Genomic DNA, 22,094 nt, shown 5'->3' with positions numbered 1-22,094 from the left:
AAACCAGCTTCAAGGTGCCTCAGCTCCAAAGCAAAGGTGTTTGAGTAGGTGTTTGTGTGCAAAAATGTGAAGAAACTACACTTTTAAGCACAAATATGGAACAAAAGAGAAATATAGAGATAGAGATATATCTATAGCTCTAGACAAAATTTTCTGAACCTGAGACAAGAGGGAGGAGGTTCCCTTTCATAGAAAACCATGCATCAAGCTTGTTGAGCAAGCTTGAAGCTTGAATCAACGTGTATGGAGGATGCTTTCTGTGCCCAACAGCTGGTACAGCTAGCATGGAAAATATCTGCAAAAAGTGTAGGAAAGCTACCGACCAGTTAAAATGGTCGGCCAGCTACTTGCACTGGTCAGCCGACCAGACAAAGTGGTCTGCATGAAGAGAAAGTGGTCGGCAAGGGGGAGGAATGGTCTGCACAAAGAAAGCAAGGTGGTGGCATGGCTGCCGACCACTTTTGGTGGTCCACAGACCACCAAGACCAACTGGCTGACCAGAAAACTAGCTGGCAGGGAAGAAAAGTGGTCTTTAGGGAGAGAAACTGGCCTACACCCCTTATTCCACCCTCCAAGCAAGGAAAACAAGGTTTGGTTCAAAACTAAACCAAAAAAGATGCAAGACAAGAGTCTACGAGACAAGGCACACAGCCGGAAGCCTCAAAAACTAGTCTACGGGTGCAAAAAGTGGTCTACGAGAGGGAAAGGTGGTCTATGACCGCAAAAGTGGTCTACAGACCTCTATTTCCCTCTAGACCAAGGCAAGAAGGGATGGTCCAAAAACCAAGCCAAAAAGAGAACGATAAGAGGTCTCGAGACAAGGCACTCGGCTGAAGGCTCCGGAAACCAGAAACTGGCCTACAAGAGAGAAAAGTAGTCTACGACTACGAAAAATGGTCTACAGACCTCTCCCTCCCTCCAAGCAAGGTCAACAAGGCATGGTCCATGAACCAAGCCAAAACACAAAGAGTTCAGAGGCCCGGAGGCAAGACACTCAGTCAAAAACTCCGGAAACTCGAAACGAGCACAAACATGCACGATCATCGAGCGCTCAATCGATGGTGTCTAAGTCTTAAGGTCGATAAAAAATGGGGTGTCTACACAGGGACACGCCACTCAAACCTACCTTCTTGGGGTTGTCTTACCTCTCACTCACCATGGGATGATTCAATACAATGGGCTCTGCCAGCACTTCCACAGGTTAGAGCCAGTGACACTAGAGGAGATTGCCTAGTATGCTCACGAATTTCTTCTTTATGTCCTGGGTACTACCCTATTTACGAACATGGAGAATACCGTAGGACTCTATCTGTTTAGTGGCATGGTGGAGTTCGAGCGGGTGAGGGAGAATGACTGTGGTGGAGCTAGCCTCGCCACCCTCTATAAGTACATGAGCTCCGTGTCCCACCGAAAGACAAATCTACTTAGGGGCTACTGGAGAGCATGGGAGGTACATTCTGAACACTCTTTCAATTCAGTTGTATTTCATTAACGTTTTATTTCACTTTTTACCTACTAACTTTCAAACATACTTAATCATACAGTTATGGCTTCACACTTACTTTCCATCCATCGCCTCCATTTCGAGGCTCGAGATAGCCCTGGCAGTGCCTTGCTCCCTGTACTTCGATGGGAAACTTAGCTCCGCAGCAGCCATATCTGTAGCTTTACTGCTTGTCATCGCTTCTTCGATACTGTGACCGCCGATATGGTAATCTTTCATAGAGCTCTCTATTTCTGGTTTATTGTCTTTTGAATCAGACAACTAATTTATACAATTTTTTGTTTACAGATCAAGTGGCATCCTTGGGTGGCCATGCCCACCACGATGAGGATGAGATATGCTGCTTTTTCGTAGATTTCCCAGATGAGAGTGCTACTGGAAGGCCCATTCAGTAGGGTCTGGTATTTGGGGAAGAGATTCACCTGCTAGACTTTAGGCCATGCCGATCCTAGTATTCTATCTCCTCTTCCTCTACTTATGAGGACTGCTGAAAACATCACTGACGGGGCCATTGTCGATGATTTGATACTGTGGCAACATGTTGATATCTTTTATGCCCCTAGGGATTATACTGCATTCCTGTGACCCCACATCATGCCTCATTTGACTGAGGGTGTGGCTTACGCCATTAGAGTCGCTGATGCCCCTATTGCTAGTGATGATGCTCTTGCTGGTGCTGCCTCAACTGCTAGAGGTCCTGCCTCTCCTAATAGTGATACTGCTCTTCCTCTTGGACAGCCGGTGCTTCCCACGGCGATTACATTTCAATGCCTGAATGGCCTTCATTATGAGCTTCCATTACATCCTCTCGAATGACGATCACTTGTCCTTGCTCCAGAGACCCGACCGGTATATTTTTTTCCTTACTACTTTCCTATATATTTCTCTTTATTTCAATTCAGCACTGATTTCCCTTTTTTCAGCAGTACCTAGAGATGGGTTACACTAATCAGTGCCTGGAGCTCATTGACACATTGATGCTCATGGTGTAGAGAAGGGAGGCAGCTCTAATCTCTGCTTGAGTTGAGGTAACATTCTCTTTACTTGCTTCGTCTCATATGCAGCTCTTTTTGTTTCACTTGTTTTTGACACATTGCTTATTTTATGCCATCCATTTATGATATTACGATCTTTGCCCTTTTCAGATAGCACCCCCTCCATCCATAAGGAGGAGAGGAGGGCGAGCTCCAGCGTGAGGGAGATGAGGTCGGGATGAGCGGGGTCGTGGCAGAGATGGCTAAGGCAAAGGGAGGAGAGCATTTCTTGAGGTTCTTGAGCCAGAGGCAAAGACATCTAGGGAGCATTCTATGGAGGATACTAGAGAGAGCAGTGAGGAGAGCGGTAGTGGCAGAGACGCTGGTGTCGATTTTGAGAGTTTCGAAGATAGTGAGGCTGCTAGTGACGTGGAGATTGCCCCATTATAAAAAAGGATGAAGAGGCATTCACACTTATTTCATTTTTGTATTTTTCCTTATGATGTATTTTCCCCTCCCCCCCCCCCCCCTCCCCCCTCTTTTCTTCTTCTTCTTCTTTTAATGTAAAAGGGTGACCTTGAGACTCCTATATATATGGCCTCTGTATTTCATTTTTGCCTATGGAATCGAGCCCCAATGTATTAGCTTCAGATTTTTATTTTCTTGAAATTTTCTTATTTTGAAATGTTGTAATCAGAAAGTTGGACTTTCAATTTTGAATGAAAGAAGTTTTATTCTAGACATCATGATGTGAATGGCATAGCACTTGTGTAGTGAAACATTTTGTTTGTGAACTTGAAACCAAAAGTGATTGATTTCTAATAAGTTCTGGATTGGTCGTTAAGCTTTCAACTGCCAAAAATTCAAAATACAACTCGATAAAAGACAAACAAAGCATAAACAACTTAAACATGTCACGTTACACTTGTTGGAAAAGAAATGACTTAAAACAATACCAAAATGAACAAACCGTTGAGCCATCCCCTCTTGCAGTAGCTTTCATTTATGGACAAAGAATATTTTGGTTGGCCTACTAATTAATTGGTCGGCCGGCTAATTAATGTGCTAGCTATCCAGTTTGTTTGAGAGCTTGCCAAAATGGTGAAGGAGGAGCAAAAGAGAAGTTGCCGACCGACTAAAAAGTTGGTTGGCTGGAAAGGAAATTGGTCGGGCAGCATAAAAAGGTTGGCCAACATGCTAAAAAGTTGGCCCGCTAGCTGAAATAATGTAACTTAGTGGAAGATAGTTGTGGTGATAATTGTTTTGCACTACCCAACTCACTACCTTCTATAAATAAGGATCTCAGACTACTATTATACCACAGAAGTGACAAGCTAAATATATTACTCTTGAAAATAGAAAATTCCCTCATTAGGCTAAAGGCTTGTGTCACACCCTTAAACCCGCCCCTACAAGTTTGGGCATGACCCGTTCGGAAACAAACATTTAACCTGTTGTATATAACATACGGGGCCTTATCGGAAGCATATAATAAGAAAATAACGATACATATAATCTCCATTGAGCTACATTTACATGCCAGGACCTCACATGCATCACAAGCACCATAGAAAATAGATAAAGTTCCAAACTATATTTCGTAGCATCGGTTATATACAAACATACATACAGTCCCAGCCCCATCATGGGCTTATACAAAAATCATTGAAGTTCTATACATTCAACCTTAAAGGGGTAATCAAGGTAAGCCAATATCTTAACAAACTTTACAAAAATAAATGGCTTCGTGCAGTGCCTGGACCCACGAAGGTTGACAAAAGAAAAGGGGTGTCAAGGCTAGGACTGACCACCTGGTTGGTTACCTACAGAAACACACATAACACAGAGTGAGCCAAGCTCAGTGAATAGTAATGCATAAATAAAATAAGGCTTGACTTGAAATAGAATACATCAAAGCATAAAAAGGTTCACACATAGTTGGTCTGAATCTGTATTAATTTCATGACGATCTTGGCTCATTCTTGAAACATGCTTGCAACATGATATCTTGAAACATGATGGCTATAAGCCTTTAAACGTAATGGCACAAAGCCCTTAAACATGGTGGCATTAAGCCCTTGAACATAGTGGCACGAGGCCCTTGAATAAGTTGGCATTAAGCCCTTGAATTATATGGCACTAAGCCCTTGAGTAAGTTGGCATTAAGCCCTTGAATCATGTGGCAGTAAGCCCTTGAGTAAGTTGGCATTAAGCCCTTGAACACGCTTGTATGAACTCAAGAGGTGTCTCACACGGACTCTAGAGGTGGCTCACATCGTAGCACTTAGTTCCGCGCAGCACTTTGTTTCATATTACAATAATCGAATAACTTGGTTTCAGGGTCTTACTAAATAAATGTTTTTCATCCTTCCCATCTCTTTCTTTACATAATTTGAAACATAACATAGTTGCATTTTATGCATGAACATAATACTTATGACAATCATTAGCTACATTTGAAGCATATAACGGTACTACTACTCACAGTGTTGAGATGCCGTGTTACTTCCTCCCGGAGTGTGTCCTGCACACATTCAAAACTTGTACATTAGTTTATTTTTTCTTATCAATTTACTTTCTGTTTCCCTTCACTTCGAAAGAATATAGCAATATCAAAAAGACATCAAATACATATTCTGACAACTTTAGAGGCTTCTACACGCAAAATGGAGCAATTCACGTTTTTCAGCATGGGCCGCACGTGCGGCTGTGAGCCCCGTATGTGTGGCAAGCTCTCCCGCACGTGCCTTTTAGACAGTAGCCAAGCCCCTGTTTTTCACCATTTCCAGCACGTGCGGCCATGACTCCCGCACGTGTGGCCATAACCCCCGCACGTGCGGCGATTTTGCCCAAAACAGTCCGAAAATTCTTGTAAAATCCCACATTTTGGCACATATTTACAAGGCTCAAATTAGCATTCTTACTTGATAATACATGGTCCAAAATCGTGTCAAGATAATGACAATTACATCAATCTAATTTAGTTCATCATTCTTAGGCTCACAACATACACATGTCCATGAGAGTTCTAACTTTACACATCCATAGACATATATCCACATACTTGAATTCGAATTAAAAGCTCAAATACAACTTCTCCATGGTTAATTCAAAGTGAATCAAACAACCAAGTAAGAGTAGTTTGCCCATTAACTTCTACCCATACACAAGGTTACAATTACCATCTTCAAATACCATAACCAAGGGGAAAATCTTACTCAAAACTACGAGAAAGGTTTTAGAAAATGATTAGATTTACCTTAAGCTTGAGCTCCTTAGATTCTCTACCTTCTCCTTGTTGAATTCCTCTCAAACCTCCACTCTCTCTCTCATCATTTCTCTCTTAGAAAATAGCTTGAAGAAAATCTTCTAAGTCCATCATATATGAACATGAACATATACTTATATATAAGCATACCATAGGTGAATAAAACAAAAATCATTCAGTTTAATCATCCTAAATTGAAATTTCATAAACAGGCTTAATATTACTTAAAAATTATGCTGATCACAGATATATAATTAATTTTAGATAATTAAGCCGTTAAGGCTTCAAATTTCTGATTCAACCATCCTAGATGTAACAGATACTTTGCTTGGTAAACAGATAGACATCCTTAAACATGGATTTCACTTACTTAACCTTCATTTCTCATGGGGTTTTACAGTAAACATTTGAAAGCACAAGATAAGGACGAAAAATATATCAGAAAACATGTACGAGGGTCGGGTTATTACAGCTTGGGTGGCCACCTAGATGGCATAGATAAAGTGAATTTTGTTCGATATGGCCTAAATCCTCTCTTCTCCTTGAGTCGTGTCCTACTTCACCTTCTGTTCCTCTATGCAGTTGCTCATTGTTGGAATCTAAGTACTCATGTATTCCGCTTTGGGACACAAGAGCTATGTCTAACTATTGAAGAGTTTTGGGCACTAATGGAGCTTTCTTAAGACGAGGAAATTATGCCCCGATCAAATTTTGGCTATGCATAGACCCTTTCTCAAATGTACGATATTGTGTTAAATAAAGCTCAGTCTCTAACTCATGATGGCAAATTGGATGTTTCTGCCCTAATTTGCAGACTTTTAGAAGTCAGCGATAGAAATGATCCTCTTTGGAGTGGGCCACGACATCATGCTCTCTGCTTATGTCTTCTAGCACATTTCTTGCTCATTCCTGGTGGCCTTGAAGCTAGCATCAAATTGGTGGACATAACTCAATGCATTTGGGAGGGTCAGAGCTGTATTGGCTTAGCACTAGCCGAGACTTTGATGAGCTTGGATACATTCCATCAACAAGAAACCTTCCACTTTGCCGGAAGTCCACTACTTATGCAGGTACTGTTTTCTACCCTTTTCTCATTTTTGAATACTCACATCACTCTGGCCCTCAACTCAATTTTCACACTCTTATAGCCCTTTGCTCACTTTTCCCTCAACATACTTGTTAAAATTTACCTACACCTACCACCACCTACTACCACACCTACTACACCTACCACCAATTTACCCTCACCTACTCCTCACCTACTACCCAAATCCTCTTCTATATAATAGGAATCCTTGTAATATCAATAACACAACAATCAGATATCAATCAATAATACATCATTTTTTACATGGTATCAGAGCAAGGTTAAGCAGTTCGTATTTTTCGCTTCACCGGCGGGCGGCAACCTCGCCTTGGCCGCCCGCCGGACCTCAACCTATTCCGTTTGAATTTTCTACACATACCTTGATCACTCTGCATGTACTTCATCCCCCTCGTTTCCATGCCCTTCTCTCCCACCTTCGAACCTCGCCAAACTCCTCAATCTCGCCATCATGCCAATTTGATCATCCGATGGGAACACTGAGTTACAGTCCATCCACATCGTCTCTTGCTGATATGCCCGTCGCTCCTTACCCTGTGGGATCTTCAAAGGGTACCTTAGCCCCATCATCCTCATCATCAGAGTTGAGGCCAGAATTTATGTCAGGATCTCACAAGGATGCCCCTGCCCTATCAACCAGGATGTCTTCTTCTATGAGCTCATCTAGCGGTTCAGTTGGTTCAGTTTTCTCCAAGAGCAGTTCCACCTCTCATCAAGCTTCTGCCCCGTCTGCTGCCACCAGTAGCATGAGTCAAGGAGGTGAGGTTCGTACATCAATCTAAACAGAAGGTTTTAGATCCTACATGTCTTCTCTTCTGAATTCATGAACAAAGCATTTTATTTTCCTCGGGTCACAGTCCTGCAATTAAGATCTAGCACACTGTAGCATGAAAAGCAAATTGGCATAAATTTTGTTTGCAACTATCTCTTTGATTTAATTCTTGGGAAAATGTCTAGTGGAGAGGTCAGAAAGGTCTCACGGGAAGACATACAACTGGTGCAAAATCTTATAGAGCGATGCCTACAACTTTACATGAGCCAAAAAGAAGTCGTGGATACTCTCTTGGTTCAGGCAAAAATAGAACCTGATTTTACTGAACTTGTTTGGCAAAAGCTTGAAGACGAAAATCGGGACTTTTTCAAGGCATATTATTTAAGATTGATGGTGAAGGACCAAACAATGCAATTCAACAGGTTACTTCAGAAACAAATTGAGCTGATGGATCAGATGTGCCCACCTGGAGTTGCTTCCATACCTATGTCTAATGGATCTCATGTCCCACCATTGCACCAGAACTCAGCATACTATGCTCCAGAACATGCCGGACCTCCTCTGAAGGTGGAGAACATGCACCAACCTATCAATTCAAGTTTCCCCAACTCTTTTCCCAATGGTGGGTCATCATCGCTAGACCCATGCATGCAAAATGCTGTTGATATGTCTGCTCATGCCAGAAGGATTGATGTTTCACCAAACATTTTTTTGGCTCAGAGCTCAACTGCGGGAATGATACAAGGAATGAATGGGGTGATGATCAAATCAGAAGCTGGTTATGCAGGCAATTCCTCGTACATGTTTGGTAATGAAGGCAATGTCCTTGAATCACGGCCTGCAATTGGGGACACATCTGTTTCATCTTTCAGTAGTGTGGCATCGAATTCACATCCCCTGAGTGAAACACTCCTGGATGCCGACAGTTCGTCATTTGGATTTTTAGGGCAAGACACCCACTCAATATCTCTCTCTCTCATTTTTTTTGAAAACACTTTATTCCTCTCTCACACCATTCACACTGCCACATACACAGCACATGCACGACACCATTCACACCCATTCTTGTTATTTTAATACACACATCCACTACCTCACCTTTATTTTCATTCTTATAAAACACTATCCCCAATTTTATATAAACTTTTCTATTCTAAACTTTTCTCCACCACCCAACACCATCATCACATTTTCCACCACCCACCTTTTTCTCTTTTATTTCATAAATAATTAAAAAAAAAAAAAATTAAACCAAAAATCCAAAATCGTGGGTTTTACCAAAACCGTGGTCCCATTTTTTTTTTTTAATATTTCAACTCCACTTGCCATAATGATGTTGTCCATGCCTTGGATCCTCTTCTTATTCTTATTACAAAAAAAAAAAAAAAAAAAAAAAAAACCAAACCAATTTCCATATTTGCACAACACACCATATTGTATTCATATTGGGAATCCACCCCGATCACACTTTTACAGCAAAAAAAAAAAAAAAACAAAAAAAAAACAAAACAAAACAAAACCAAACCCAAACACCCACCTCTACAGGCGGGATTTTTTCTTCTCTACTCTGCCGCCGGTCTTTTCTTCTTGCCTCCGTCCTGGGCAGTCCTTGACGGTGCTGCCTCTGTGTTTTCCACGCCGCCCAGCACGTTCACTCCCCCATACTCTTCCACTGCAGCATATGGCGGCCCTCCAAATCGGAACATCACGGTGGCCTTCCGCTTCAGCTCCTTGTTTTCTGCCCTTAGCACGCTTATCTCTGCTCGCGCATCCTTATACATGCGTTGGAGCAGAGCCAGCTGGGCATTTAATTGCTGCACCTCATTTGTCCTACTCTGCAGCCGGTGCGACAAGTTTGTGACCGCCGTCATGGACTCCACACATGCCTTCAAAGTATACTGATTAGCCTCCACATCCGTTTGCACTGCCATTTTTTGCTCTACCGACCGCATCGGAAAGTTCAACGGAGCAAACTCCGGGGCACTCGGTTGAGGTTCCAGTGCCACCGCTCCAGTTCTCTCTCTTGTTGACTCGTTGAGGTCGGGAAAGAGGGTGAGCAGTCCACGGGAAGACGAGGCCATTTTCTGGGCAACAAAGTGTTACAGACTATCTCTCTCAGCACAAGGAACTCTCTTTCTCAGCAACACGAAGGATTTTTTCAGAGGTTTCTCTCAGTTTTTCTCTGCCTCAGCCTCTGCCTTCGTCTTGGTTATATAGCCAAGGCAGCCACGCGTATCATGCGCCGCTCGGCGCTAGACGACAACCTGGGCGCGCAAGCCAAGTCACGCGCCTCGCCATCATGTCCGGTACACCTTTTGATAAAATGGGCACGCCTTTTGATGGCACGCCTTTTGACAAAATTGGGCACGCCTTTTGAGGGTGCAACTTTTACAAGGGTCCGACAAGACTCTGTAAACTGTCCCGACATTGATTCCGGTTAGCTCCTTTATGGGTCCGACAAGACTCTGTAAACTGTCCCGACATTCATTCCGGTTAGTTTCTACAAGGGTCCAGCAAGACTCTGTAAACTGTCACAACAACTGTCACCACATTGTCTGCTACAACGGTCCGACATGACCCCATAAACTGTCTTCTACATCGGTCTGACACCGCCATCCAGTGTCCTCTACAACGTTATGACACCACCATCCAGTGTCTTCACCAATGGTCTGACACGACCATACAGTGTCTCCTATCCTCTTTTATTTTTATGTATTTTCTTGTTTTGTTCCTCTCTCCAAACTCAAGTTGGTTAGTTTCTATCCTCCTTGAGTTTGCGGGGGGCTGTTAAAATTTACCTACACCTACCACCACCTACTACCACACCTACTACACCTACCACCAATTTACCCTCACCTACTCCTCACCTACTACCCAAATCCTCTTCTATATAATAGGAATCCTTGTAATATCAATAACACAACAATCAGATATCAATCAATAATACATCATTTTTTACAATACTTCTCTCTTTTCTTTAATCTCTCTTTCTTTTAATCTCTCCCCAGATATGGTTAATGGACAAGCTAAAAGTAGTGGCTCCTTATGCCCAATATTCAGCCATAGACTACTCTTCTCGCTCCCAATTGGTGAACTTTTCTTTAGAGGCAGACTGGTTCAGCTTGATGCATCATATGTTTGCAGCTGACATTGCTTGGCGATGCCCCTGGCTTAACTTGCCCTAGATGACTTGCAACATGTTCTGTCAACCTGGTGTGAGGCTAATTGGCTTGACCCACTGCATCTTTTACTTCCCATTCAGGTTCGGACAACAATTTGGACATAATCAAACTTGTCCTATTAGTGAAGTTAAGTACCCTGCTTCATTTCCATTTTAGGCCATACATCTCTCTCGATATACACATTCATGGAGAATGAGAGAACTCTTGGCTACTGGGGGTAGCTTCACTCATACCTTATCCGATACATATCTGCTCTGGCTTGAGGAAGAGGCACATGCTGGTGTTGTCCTAATAACAAAGGCCTTCGAAAGTGCAAGGAATAAACAAGAGACCTATGGGAGTGCAACACATAAATGACAGAAAGAGCTTACTCGACTATGCCTCTAGTTCATTGTTTTGACTCTTTTCATTTTTCTTAAAAAAAAATGTTGTAATCAAATTGGGAGACAGATTAGCATGCTTATTCCATCCTCTATTTTGAAACTATGTAATAAAAGTTGCGAGTACTGAAATTTCCCTTTATATGGTCTAATGAATGGTCTGAGTTTTGCAAAATAGAGTAATTTTCAAGGAGATTAGTCAATTTCATTAAAATTTATCAAAAATTATTGTCGCAAATGGTCGTTACCTAACAAACATGAATCAACCCTTGAGGTGTAACAATTAGATATACTGAACTTGTATTTCAACTGAACCTTCCTTGAAGAAGAGATAGGATAATCGAACTGAATGAAGATAACCTAATCGATCAGGGATAGGATAGTTGAATTGAATAAGGGTAAACCAACCAAACATGGATGAAACAAGTAGGTTCAAAATAGTTGGGGCCGAACTTCAGGATAAAGTTGCCTACATATTCTAAAGATAGGAATTAGGCCTCACGAAGTTTCGACTAAGGTTCATTCGGGTATTAACACTCTCCTTTTGTGCTCTAACTTTTGCCAAAGCCTTTCAGGTTTTCGACCTTGTGACCTTTTTTTAATTTCCTTTTTTTTTTTTTTCAATTTTCAGTTTCTATTCTTATGCTCAAACTTTTGCTTGGGTCGCCCTTCCGGATTTTTGACCCAGTGAGCCTCTCAAGGATAGTACTTCTTTAATTTGTCCATATTGATCGTTTGCGAGAACTCCAAACCATTCAAATCCATGAGAATGATTGCTCCTCCTAACCATATTGACTTGATAATGTAGGGACCCTTCCAATTGGGTTTGAACTTGCCCCTAGGGTTATGGATAATGGCTTGATTATCCTTTAGCACTAAGTCTCCTTCATTCAAATTCCTAGATTTGACCTTTTTGTTGAATGCATTGGCAATCCTACGTTGATACCCTTGAATGTGATATAATGCCTTCAATCTTCACTCATTAAACAACATTAGCTCCATAAATTAGTTCTGCTACCAATCAGCTTTTGCTATTTGACATTCAGCCATAATTCTCAATGAGGGCACTGCCATCTCAATCAGCAAAATAGCCTGCATTCCATCTACCAAAGAGTAAGGGGTTTCCTCTGTAGACATCCGGGTTGATGTCCTGTATCCCCAAAGTGCAAAAGGCAGTTTGTCTGGCTAATCTCTATATCTTTCCACCGTCTTACGCAGTATGGTCTTGATGTTCTTATTTGCAACTTCAACGGCTCCATTGGTTTGCAGCCTATATGTAGATGACTTGTGAAAGGTTACACATTACTTTTCTAGTAGGACCACCACCTCTCCTTTAAAATGTGAACATTACAACAAGTTGGGTCTTGAATGACAAATTTTTTTTGTCTCCAAAGAGCTAATTTCGTCACTATAAATATTTGTGAAGAAATATTTTTGTCATCGGTTTCATTAATTGAATGTTTGTCACTAAAAAGCACAGTGAGGAAAAATAATTTTGTCACCAATGAAATAACTTCAGTGACAAAAATTTTTGTCACCAATAAAATAACACTTTGTCACAAAAAATTCTCATTTTGGTCACCAAATAGTTATTCAGTACCATATTTATAACTTTAGTTGATAAATAAATTTGTCACACATGTTGATCATTGATGACGAAATAATTTTGTCATAGTAAGATGTAAAGTTGACGAAATTGTTTGTCTCCAAAATTCATACATGGCTGACGAAATATATTTTGTGACAAAAATATATTTACGTGATGAAATTTTTAATCACCAAACAACAAAATCAATAAAAACTTTCATATACAAGCTATAATAATTTTTTCACAAAAAAGATTTATTAGCGACTAATAATCACTTTGTCATAATAACAAGTATAAATGATGAAAAACATTCGTCACTAAACTTGTTTCATATTTTATATTTCAATTTAAATTATTATTTCACACAAATATTCCTACTCATCTTCCAATAGCCTTTTCAATGTACTAAGAAATCTACTAGCTATTATACACCACTCCGTAAAAAAATTCGCTAAACAATTTATATTATAAATCAAAATACATCCATCAAACAAATTTAATAATAATCCATCAAGTATAACAAAAAAATTATCAAAGCAAATCCCAAAATGAACTAACGTGGAGTCCCCCCCCCCCTCCAACACACACACACACAAATCAACACTTGATCTTGATTTGCAAGTATGCTTCCAAACGTCATCAAAAACTAATCTGCAAAGAAAAATAAACAAGAAAAATATTAACATATTATCAGTTACATTGTATAGACCTCTCTATCCATGTCAATACAAATTGTGTACACAATTAGTCTAGCTTAACAACCAAAAGTTCCTTTGTACATGGAAAGCTCCTATTAATCACATCACTAACTTAGAGCAACTCCAACACTGCCTAGCAAAAATATAGAAAAAAATAAACACATAGTTTTGTCTCTACTTTGGCTAGTGTGTATTTTAACAAGGGTCGTATGACAAAATTACAACACAATAACAAAATTGCATTCCAAATTAATGTAAATATAATGACAATCAACATCCTAATGCATGGGAACTACCAAAACATAATGACAATGAATAAAGAACCATGTTTAATTTTGTGTGTGTAATATATATCAACATTAAATATAAGGGTATAAGAGTCTAAGAAAATAGTGTAAATCAAGAAAAATGACCTTAAAAGTATAAATACATGGGACTAAGTGGGTTATAAATTTTCTTCATGGACTTCTTAGGTTAGAACACTCCTAAATAGGATTTATTAGTAAAAATCCCCTAAAAGATTTATCAATTTTATATAATTTTATCTTTAGTGGGTAGAAATAATTTTTGAAAATTTAAAGAAATTTTTTTACATTTATTTTTGTCCAATTAGTTTATATTTTTATCAAATTGACAACTTTGCCATTGAAATTGAGCAATGGTATCTTCAATTGTCCTTATTTGGAACAAGATTCAAAATTTAGGGTCAAATGTATTATACTTGAAAAGCAAGGGATCAAAGTGACACAAGATCCAAACTATAGGGACCGTCAGTATAATTTGCCCCTTAAACAATTTCAAAAAACAAATTGAAAATAAATCCAACAAATAGGGTAAATCACTTTGCCAATGATGTTTTTATAGGGGTAGAGTGGGATTTGTAAATAGACAGACTTATACATGCACAAGGCCAAAAGAAATGCATTGAGACTACCACTCATTTCTGGTCTTTAAGCATTTCACACTAATAGGACAAAAGTAGCAGCAAAAAAATGATAAGTAGAAGCTGTGAAGTGCTTCCTACTGAACTATACAAACTACAAAGTAGTACAGGTAGAAAGCTTGTTACCTTTCTATCACCTATTACACAATTGCAAAATTTGTGCTTTGGATTTTCAAGATCTCTCCAATATAAAATTTCTTTAGAGTGATTAGTACCCAAGAAATGATAGTACACCTCATGGTTCAAGTTGGCACTGGTCTCAGTCCCAACATCCAAATTTTCACTCTCCCTACAAACAAAGACAAAAAAATTTACCATCATTACTACGATACAAATTCACAATTCCCCCAATATTTTTTTATTTTGTGAATTCTATCTTCAAAGGTAAAATTACCAGTGGTATTCCAACCCGAATTGGCAATTTGAGAGGCATCATTGTACTTAACCTATCAAATAACCTTCTTACTGGTCATATTCCTCCAATTTTAAAAAACATGGTCAATGTAGAGGCTTTGGATCTATCCAGTGACTAGTTGTCTAGTGTAATCCCTCCAGAATTAACTTCCCTTAGGTTTCTCGAAGTATTGAATGTTAGCTACAATGACCTGTCAGGCATCATACCAAGAGGATTCCAATTTGACACCTTTGGCAATGACTGCTATATAGGTGATTTTGGCCTCTGTGGATTTCCACTGTCAACAAGATGCTTTGAGAGGAGGATGGCACCAATCAACAGCAGCTTTGAGATAAGGACGGCACTAATCAAGAGTGGCCAATAGAAGGGGGTGCTGAGACCTCTGTGGAGTTGGTTATCATTTTTAATCCATGCCCTCAATTTCTTTTGAGACTGGTTATGCACATCTTATAACAGAGTTATTGCTACATTGTAATTTTCAAAATATCACCAAAAAGGAAAAAAAAATGGTAAAAAAAGAAAGGGCCATACCCCAAACTCATTGTTTACTCAAATTTCTTCATATATTAGTTACAGAATTAAAACTATGAAATGTCCAAGTGAATATTACAAGCCCAAACTGCTGTTTTACTTACTTGGGAGCTAGGTATCGGCTGTAGAAAATGTGAAGCCCTGAAATATGTGTTCACTTTAAAAACCCTAATGTTGAATTATTTTCTTAAAGCCCCTCGGTTACTTGAATTAATTCGAATCTTGTCGGTTAGCATTACTATTTTATTTTTATCGAAACAGGAATTTCCCTAGCCGGATTAGGTTACCTAACCTAATTTAATTCTACATAAGTTACATGTATTTAACTACAAGCCCCCACCCTTTAATTAAATTCAAAACTTACCCCAAACTAGTACTTGTACCTTGTACCTTGAAGTACCTTCAATCTTGTATATATATGCATGTATACACCTTGGAGAGTGTGCCCTAGAGCCAAAAATTGATAAAATAATAACCCCATCACCCTTCCCAAGGGCCAGCCACCATAGGGAGAAGTGAGGAACCATTTTCAAAGTCTTTGATCATGATATTCTAGGAAATCCAAGACCTAGTACCCTCGACCTAGGATGATGTTTCCAACACTAGTTTCCTTTCAACTAGGAACCAACCAAATGTTGCCTAATCCTATGATTTAACTCCCAAATCACTCCTATCCCATTAGATTCCAAGCAAGATCCTAACATTTCCATCCTTTTCCAACTAGAGGGCTTTTAGGACATTTTACCTCAAAATTTGCCTATAAATACCAACCTCCCCTAAGCTTGGCAAGCACAAATAACACACACACACACATTCGGCTAGAGAGAGGGAGGAGAGCAAGAGAGAGAAGTCTAGAAGAGAACAAGGAGGAAGAAGAGAGCTTCTTGTGCAAAGCTTAGTAGGTAAGCCACAAACACAACCTTCTCTTTCATTTTCCCTTTTTTTCAATACATGTTTCTAAGGGTTCTAAATAATGTTTTCAGATCTTTTATTACTGAGCTCTCATGCTAAAAATGCTAAGGGTTGAGTATTGATTTCATCTCTCTTGTATTTTCCCCATTTTGGCACAAAACCATCTTCTTTTCTACCAATCTCTCGACTTTTCAAGAGCACTCCTTCAAACAAATTTTTTGAGTTAAACATGTGATAGTTAGTATATTGTTTTCACAAAAGAAATGAAACTTTCCCTTGGTGGAACCCCTTTTTCATAAATCTTCTTGTTTTGGGCAAAGCACCTTAGAATCTGTTTTTGCAGCCCACTTCCAGAAATTCTAGAAAAATGTAAAAAATTATTCTGGACCTCTATTTTATGTCAAAACTTCCCTTAAGGAGTTAGAGTTCAACTAAAATTGGTTTCATCGAAAAACATTAAGCGGTTTGCAAGACAATCAATTTTTCGTAATGGTCGACGGATCTGGACAGAACCTGGACAGCGCTGGAATATTTTCTAAATAACTTAAAATCTGAAAAAGCAATCCCATTTCAGAAAAATGTTCTAGAAATTAGATCAAATCCTCTACGAGCCATAGGAAGGCCAAGTCCGGTGAAAGGTCTAAAATAGTCCTTACATTTTATTCTTTATGCGATGCTAAATCTGGAAACTGTGTTATGTGTGGATGTTTTATGCCCTTGAGTTCATGAGATTACTTATTAGCTTATGATCATATCTTGGCATGATATTATATGTGTTTTGGTTATGTTATTTACCTTTCTCATCTTAAGAATGCATGCTTATATGGATATTATTGCTTATAAATTGGACTAACCTTGATTTAAAACATTTAATTCAACGGGAAACCTAATTAGGAGGGTATTGGGTTTTTGAGCACTTGAGTAATGAAAAGGATGAGAATATGTGATATATGGATTATTAGGATGCGTTCCCTATTTGAAAGTTAAAGTCTTGCGCAAGTGGTTTTCGAAACCCTTGAACGGAGCGGTTGCATTCAGACCCTAGGTGGTTTGGTATGAGGAGGGATTCGGGCAAGGCCCTATTTTACCGTCTCTTTTGAGGCCCTACGGTTGGTGCTACGCGGTATATAACCGTTGGTAGGCATCCGAGGTTAGTTTTGCAACAAAGCAACAAAAGAAGGGGCATACCGAATAATCCGCGTCCGATTCTTGTGGTTGGGAGGACGAAATCTCTTTCGGGGATTTCTAGTTTACTGACATCTAACTTAATCGTTTAATTATTTATTTGAGTATCATGCTTTACTACTTGATGTTATAATTGTGATTGTGTATTGGACTGGGAAAAAATGGTAGGGTATGTGTGTGTTTACTGGGCATTCAAAGCTCACGGCGTATCATGCTAGGTGACGAAGCGGAACTCATAGCTGGAGACGACGAGCCCGAAACTTCTGAAGACTTTTGGCTATCCTAGAAAAATTAGAAGTTTCTTTTTGGATGTTTTGTAAAGACTCATTTGAAAATTTAAGCTTTCTTTTGGAATGTAATGTAATGGAACCATCTTTTGAGTTATATATTGAGATTGTTATGTATTTATACTCTATGTAAGAATCTTATCGTTGCTTATGAGACCTTGTGTCAATACCTTTTAAGATCTGTCAAAAGGGCAGTATACGCTGTCTAAGAAAGCCGGACTTAGAAGGGAGGCTAATTTGACTCCTCCGGCGATCTGGGATCTTACTTGGTTATTGACCATAAGACTCATTAGTGACTCTCCCTTGACTGCAACCAATAGTGTAGAACCGGGGCGTCACAGAAAAAACCTTTGTTATCATGGGTCCAACTAGCACATGAAAACTTAACCTGCAGCAAAATGGATAAAAATAAAAACACTTTTTACCAAATAAGATATGCATATATAGACAGAAAAAAGAAAAAAAAGATTTTTTTTTCAAACTATGCAATATATTTTCTATTGATGGTCTTTTTCAATTCATATTAAAAGGTTGATGAATGTTTTAGTACTCACCCAAGACACAGTATCAAGCTCGATTGTCTTATTTTCGGCCTACATAACTTTGATAGTGATCCAATCACTTCCACTTGAGCTAAGTCCATATGCCAAGTACTTGGCATCTTGGCTAACAACACAAATTCTCATTGAAATCGTTCCATCCTTGCTAAGTCCATTCGGATCAAACAAAACCTCTGGCTCTCCATCCAAACTACCCTGAAATACAATTCAAGAAAGCAAAGAAAAGAAACAAGAATCAATGAGTCTGTAAACCAAATTTTAGACCTCTCATGAAATAAAATCTCGTAATATTTTCCACATAGTTGTCAAAATAATGAATACTACTCAATTGAAATAAAGTGAAGAGTGAAGATAAGATTGAAGTAATAAAAGATATGGCACTTTATTGTCCAAGATTGAAATAAATTTTGTAAGTTGTAGCTTATATCTTATGCATCAAATTTTGAAACTTTAAAGTAATGATCGAAGAACTATCCGTTCGCAATGATAAAGACTATACACAGAAACAATAACTAACAAAAACTGTTTTTAAAAATAAAAAAGTAAAATAAACAGCAAGACACTAATGTTTCCGATTCATCGATAACTTTAAATATGCAACAGTGAAGTTATATTCATTTGTAATAATTGCATCAAAATTAGTAATAGGCAAGTTCACATCCACCAAAAAAAAAAAAAAAAAAAAAAATTAGAACTTGATTTTAAGTTTGTCAATTGTTTATTATATTTTTTTGATGGTATACATCAACAAAAGTCAGATTGAACTCAAGGAAATGGAAGAATCTCTAGCACAAAAAAATATTTTTACTCATTGTAAATTTTCCACATCATCATTGGCAACTAAACTAATGTGATTAGAACATTAATTAAGAACTCAAGTCAATTTTAACCTTCTAAAACACAAACACTCATAGATACAAAGAAGCAGAGACGCTCAAGACAAGAGAAGAACAAGGTAATGAAAGAAAATATTAACTAAATCAAACAAAATGAAACTTTCCTAGAAAAATCCAATCTTTCAACTCTTAAAGAAAATTGATTAAGTATGAAAAGTAAATAATATGTGGGTTTCAATCAATAAACAAACACTACACAAAAAGTGCTAAACTGGTGTATATGTATATAATAAAAAATTATACTATATGTATCAAACTTTACTTACTTGAATAATTGAATCCAACCCAGTACCCAAACATTAAGAATCAAATGAATCACGTAAGGCCATGTGTTGGGGTTTTGATTTCAAGTTCAATTCTTCTAAGGAGTGTTGTAAGGCTTGTAAGGTCATGTGTACTGGGAATCATAGGCCTTGTTTCTGTCATTCTTGGGTGTTTTGTGGGAATCGGGAGGCTTGTGGGAAGCAATTCGGTGAGGTGAGTTACAATTTGATGCTAGCTTTCATAGATTTTTTAATGATTTGATTGAATTGAATCATTTGGTGTGTTATTGTGGTTATTCTGTTTGAAATGGTTTTTTATTCTGAATTGTTTTGTGGTTTTTTATTCTGTTTGATTGAATTTGATCAGATTTTTTTATTCTAAACTAGCCATTGTGGCATTTTATCAAATACCTAGCAGACCCATAATCAAAATCATGAGACTTTACTGTGTGTAGAATCACCAACAATTCATTCACTCCAATGATTATATTGGGTAGAATATGAATATCATAATCAAAATACAGAACGTGTTAATCATTCTATTTTCTATATTTTTTCACCAAATTAAAATCATTCAAGTTGTTCATGGAACCCTTTAAAGTAGAGAAGTTTTGGAGATGGAGATATTAGAAGTAACGAATGGAATGATTTCAATCTCATCTTAACAATGAATTCCATTTACGCAAACACGTTCGAAGATAGGGTTAGGGTAGAGAATGAGAAACCCAGAGACCTGAAGAGAGAGAAAGAGGGGTAGAGAAAGAGAAACAGAGACAACAAACTGACCTAGAACTCACGGTGGTGTTGTAGCTTAATGTCAGTGCAGGATGAACTCAGGGTGTGGAGGATGAACCGTAGATGAACCATCATCACGGTGGAGGATAAACTCACAGTGCTTCTCTGTTACAGCTTTGTGAAAGAACTGACATTAGGGCACAAAGTTCTACTCAAGGAGTTGAAAAGTTTTTTTAGGACTGAAATTTTGATATTATTTCATTAGGCGCTAAATTAGAATTTTTTTTGTTGCTTTAATTTTAGGTGAATGTAAATATAGAGAACAATATGAAAACAAATAAAAATAAATCATAATTCATAAATTTTGCGATTATTTGAAAGTATTCCCGCCAAAAAATAAATCTGTGTATTTTGTGAATTTTTTTAATCGCCAAATTTGCAATTTGTTGTAGTGACAGAGAGATATGAAAGGAATACTGACAAACACACACACACACACACAAAAAGAGGAAAAAATTAGTACTCTATTTTTTTTTCATTACCGCTTAATTTGACAAAATTATCCCTTCAAAATTAGTGACAAAACAATTTCCTCACTAAAAGGTCTCAAAATATTAAAAATTATTAGTGACGAAAATATATTTCTCACCAAATAATCTTAAAATATTTAAAATCAAGTTTTTCAAAAAAAAAAATGTAAAATTATTGGTGATGAAAATATATTCCTCACTAATAATTTTACAATTGGTGACAACTTTTTTTCTCACCAAAAGTCTCAAAATTTTGGCGCCACAAAAAAAAATTAGCAGGAAAACCTTCAATGGCGAAACTTAATTTTTCCTTATCTAAAATAAAGTATTTATTAACCAAAATAAATTTCGTCACCTATTATTTATATTTTTATTTCTTTATTATATGTGAAAGATTTTATAATTCATCACGAATTATTCTTATTTAGTGACGAAATTTATTTTCTTTACTACTTTTTGTCACCATAGGTTACTTTTGTTATAGTGCAAACAATTGTTTGAAATGATTTCATTCGGCACTCCATACCTGCAAATGATTTTATTTCTGATGAACTTGGCCACGTGCGCTACTTACAATACTGAATACGACTACACTTCTACCCGCTTGGTGAAATAATTCATAACAACCAAAACGAATTCATGCCTATTTGAACCCTTTGGTGCAATTGCTCCAATGACATTTATGCCCCAAACTGAGAAAGGGCAAGGCGAAGTCATGTTATAGAATTTTGATGGTGGGATATTCATGCGATTAGCGTAGATTTGAGATTTGTGGCATCTCCTAACAAAGTTGATATAATCGCTCTCCATGGTTAACCAGTAGTATCCTTGTCCAAGGATTTTTTGGGCCAGTATTATAATATTCATATGAACTCCACACTGTCCTCCATAGATGGCTTCCATAATATGCTTTGCCTCTTTTTCCTCTACACACAACTTATGCATTTCTAGATATCCCCTTTTGTATGACTTAACTCTGCAGATGATGAACTGAGCAGCCATTCACCATATCCTCCTTTTGTCCTTGGCATTTGCCCCTTGTGGTATGTGCTACTTTCCAAAAAGTGTCAAATATCAAAATACCAAGGGTTTTCATCTTGAACCTTTTCTATTGCAGCTACCATTTCATATGCAGGCATATATCTTTATTCTATCAGGATTAGGTGCATCTTACAACTAGTATATCTATCATGTAGGCCAAGGTTGCCAACGCATCAGCAAATCGATTGTTCTCTCTCACTAGGTATGTAAATGTCAGTCTTTCGAACCTCAGGATTAACATGTCCAAGGTCTGATGATAGACTTTCATCTTCTTCTCTTTAACCTTTCAGTCTTCCTTGGCTTGAGAGACAACCAAGTTTGAATC

General features: G+C 38.2%; 1 protein-coding gene across 1 annotated transcript; it reads left to right on the top strand.

Moving 5' to 3' along the window:
- Positions 1 to 7,736: 7,736 nt before the first annotated feature.
- On the top strand, positions 7,737 to 10,583 carry LOC145816136 (uncharacterized). The gene has a single exon (XM_082912385.1). It carries the CDS (start codon positions 7,801 to 7,803, stop codon positions 8,698 to 8,700), a length of 900 nt encoding a protein of 299 aa, XP_082768511.1. The 5' UTR covers positions 7,737 to 7,800; the 3' UTR covers positions 8,701 to 10,583.
- The last annotated feature ends 11,511 nt before the right edge of the window (positions 10,584 to 22,094 follow it).

The sequence above is a fragment of the Camellia sinensis genome, unplaced genomic scaffold, assembly GCF_055761805.1.
Source record: "Camellia sinensis isolate YWXY unplaced genomic scaffold, ASM5576180v1 Unanchor3, whole genome shotgun sequence".
Taxonomy (NCBI): Eukaryota; Viridiplantae; Streptophyta; class Magnoliopsida; order Ericales; family Theaceae; genus Camellia; species Camellia sinensis.
This window is presented reverse-complemented; position numbering and strand designations above follow the sequence as displayed.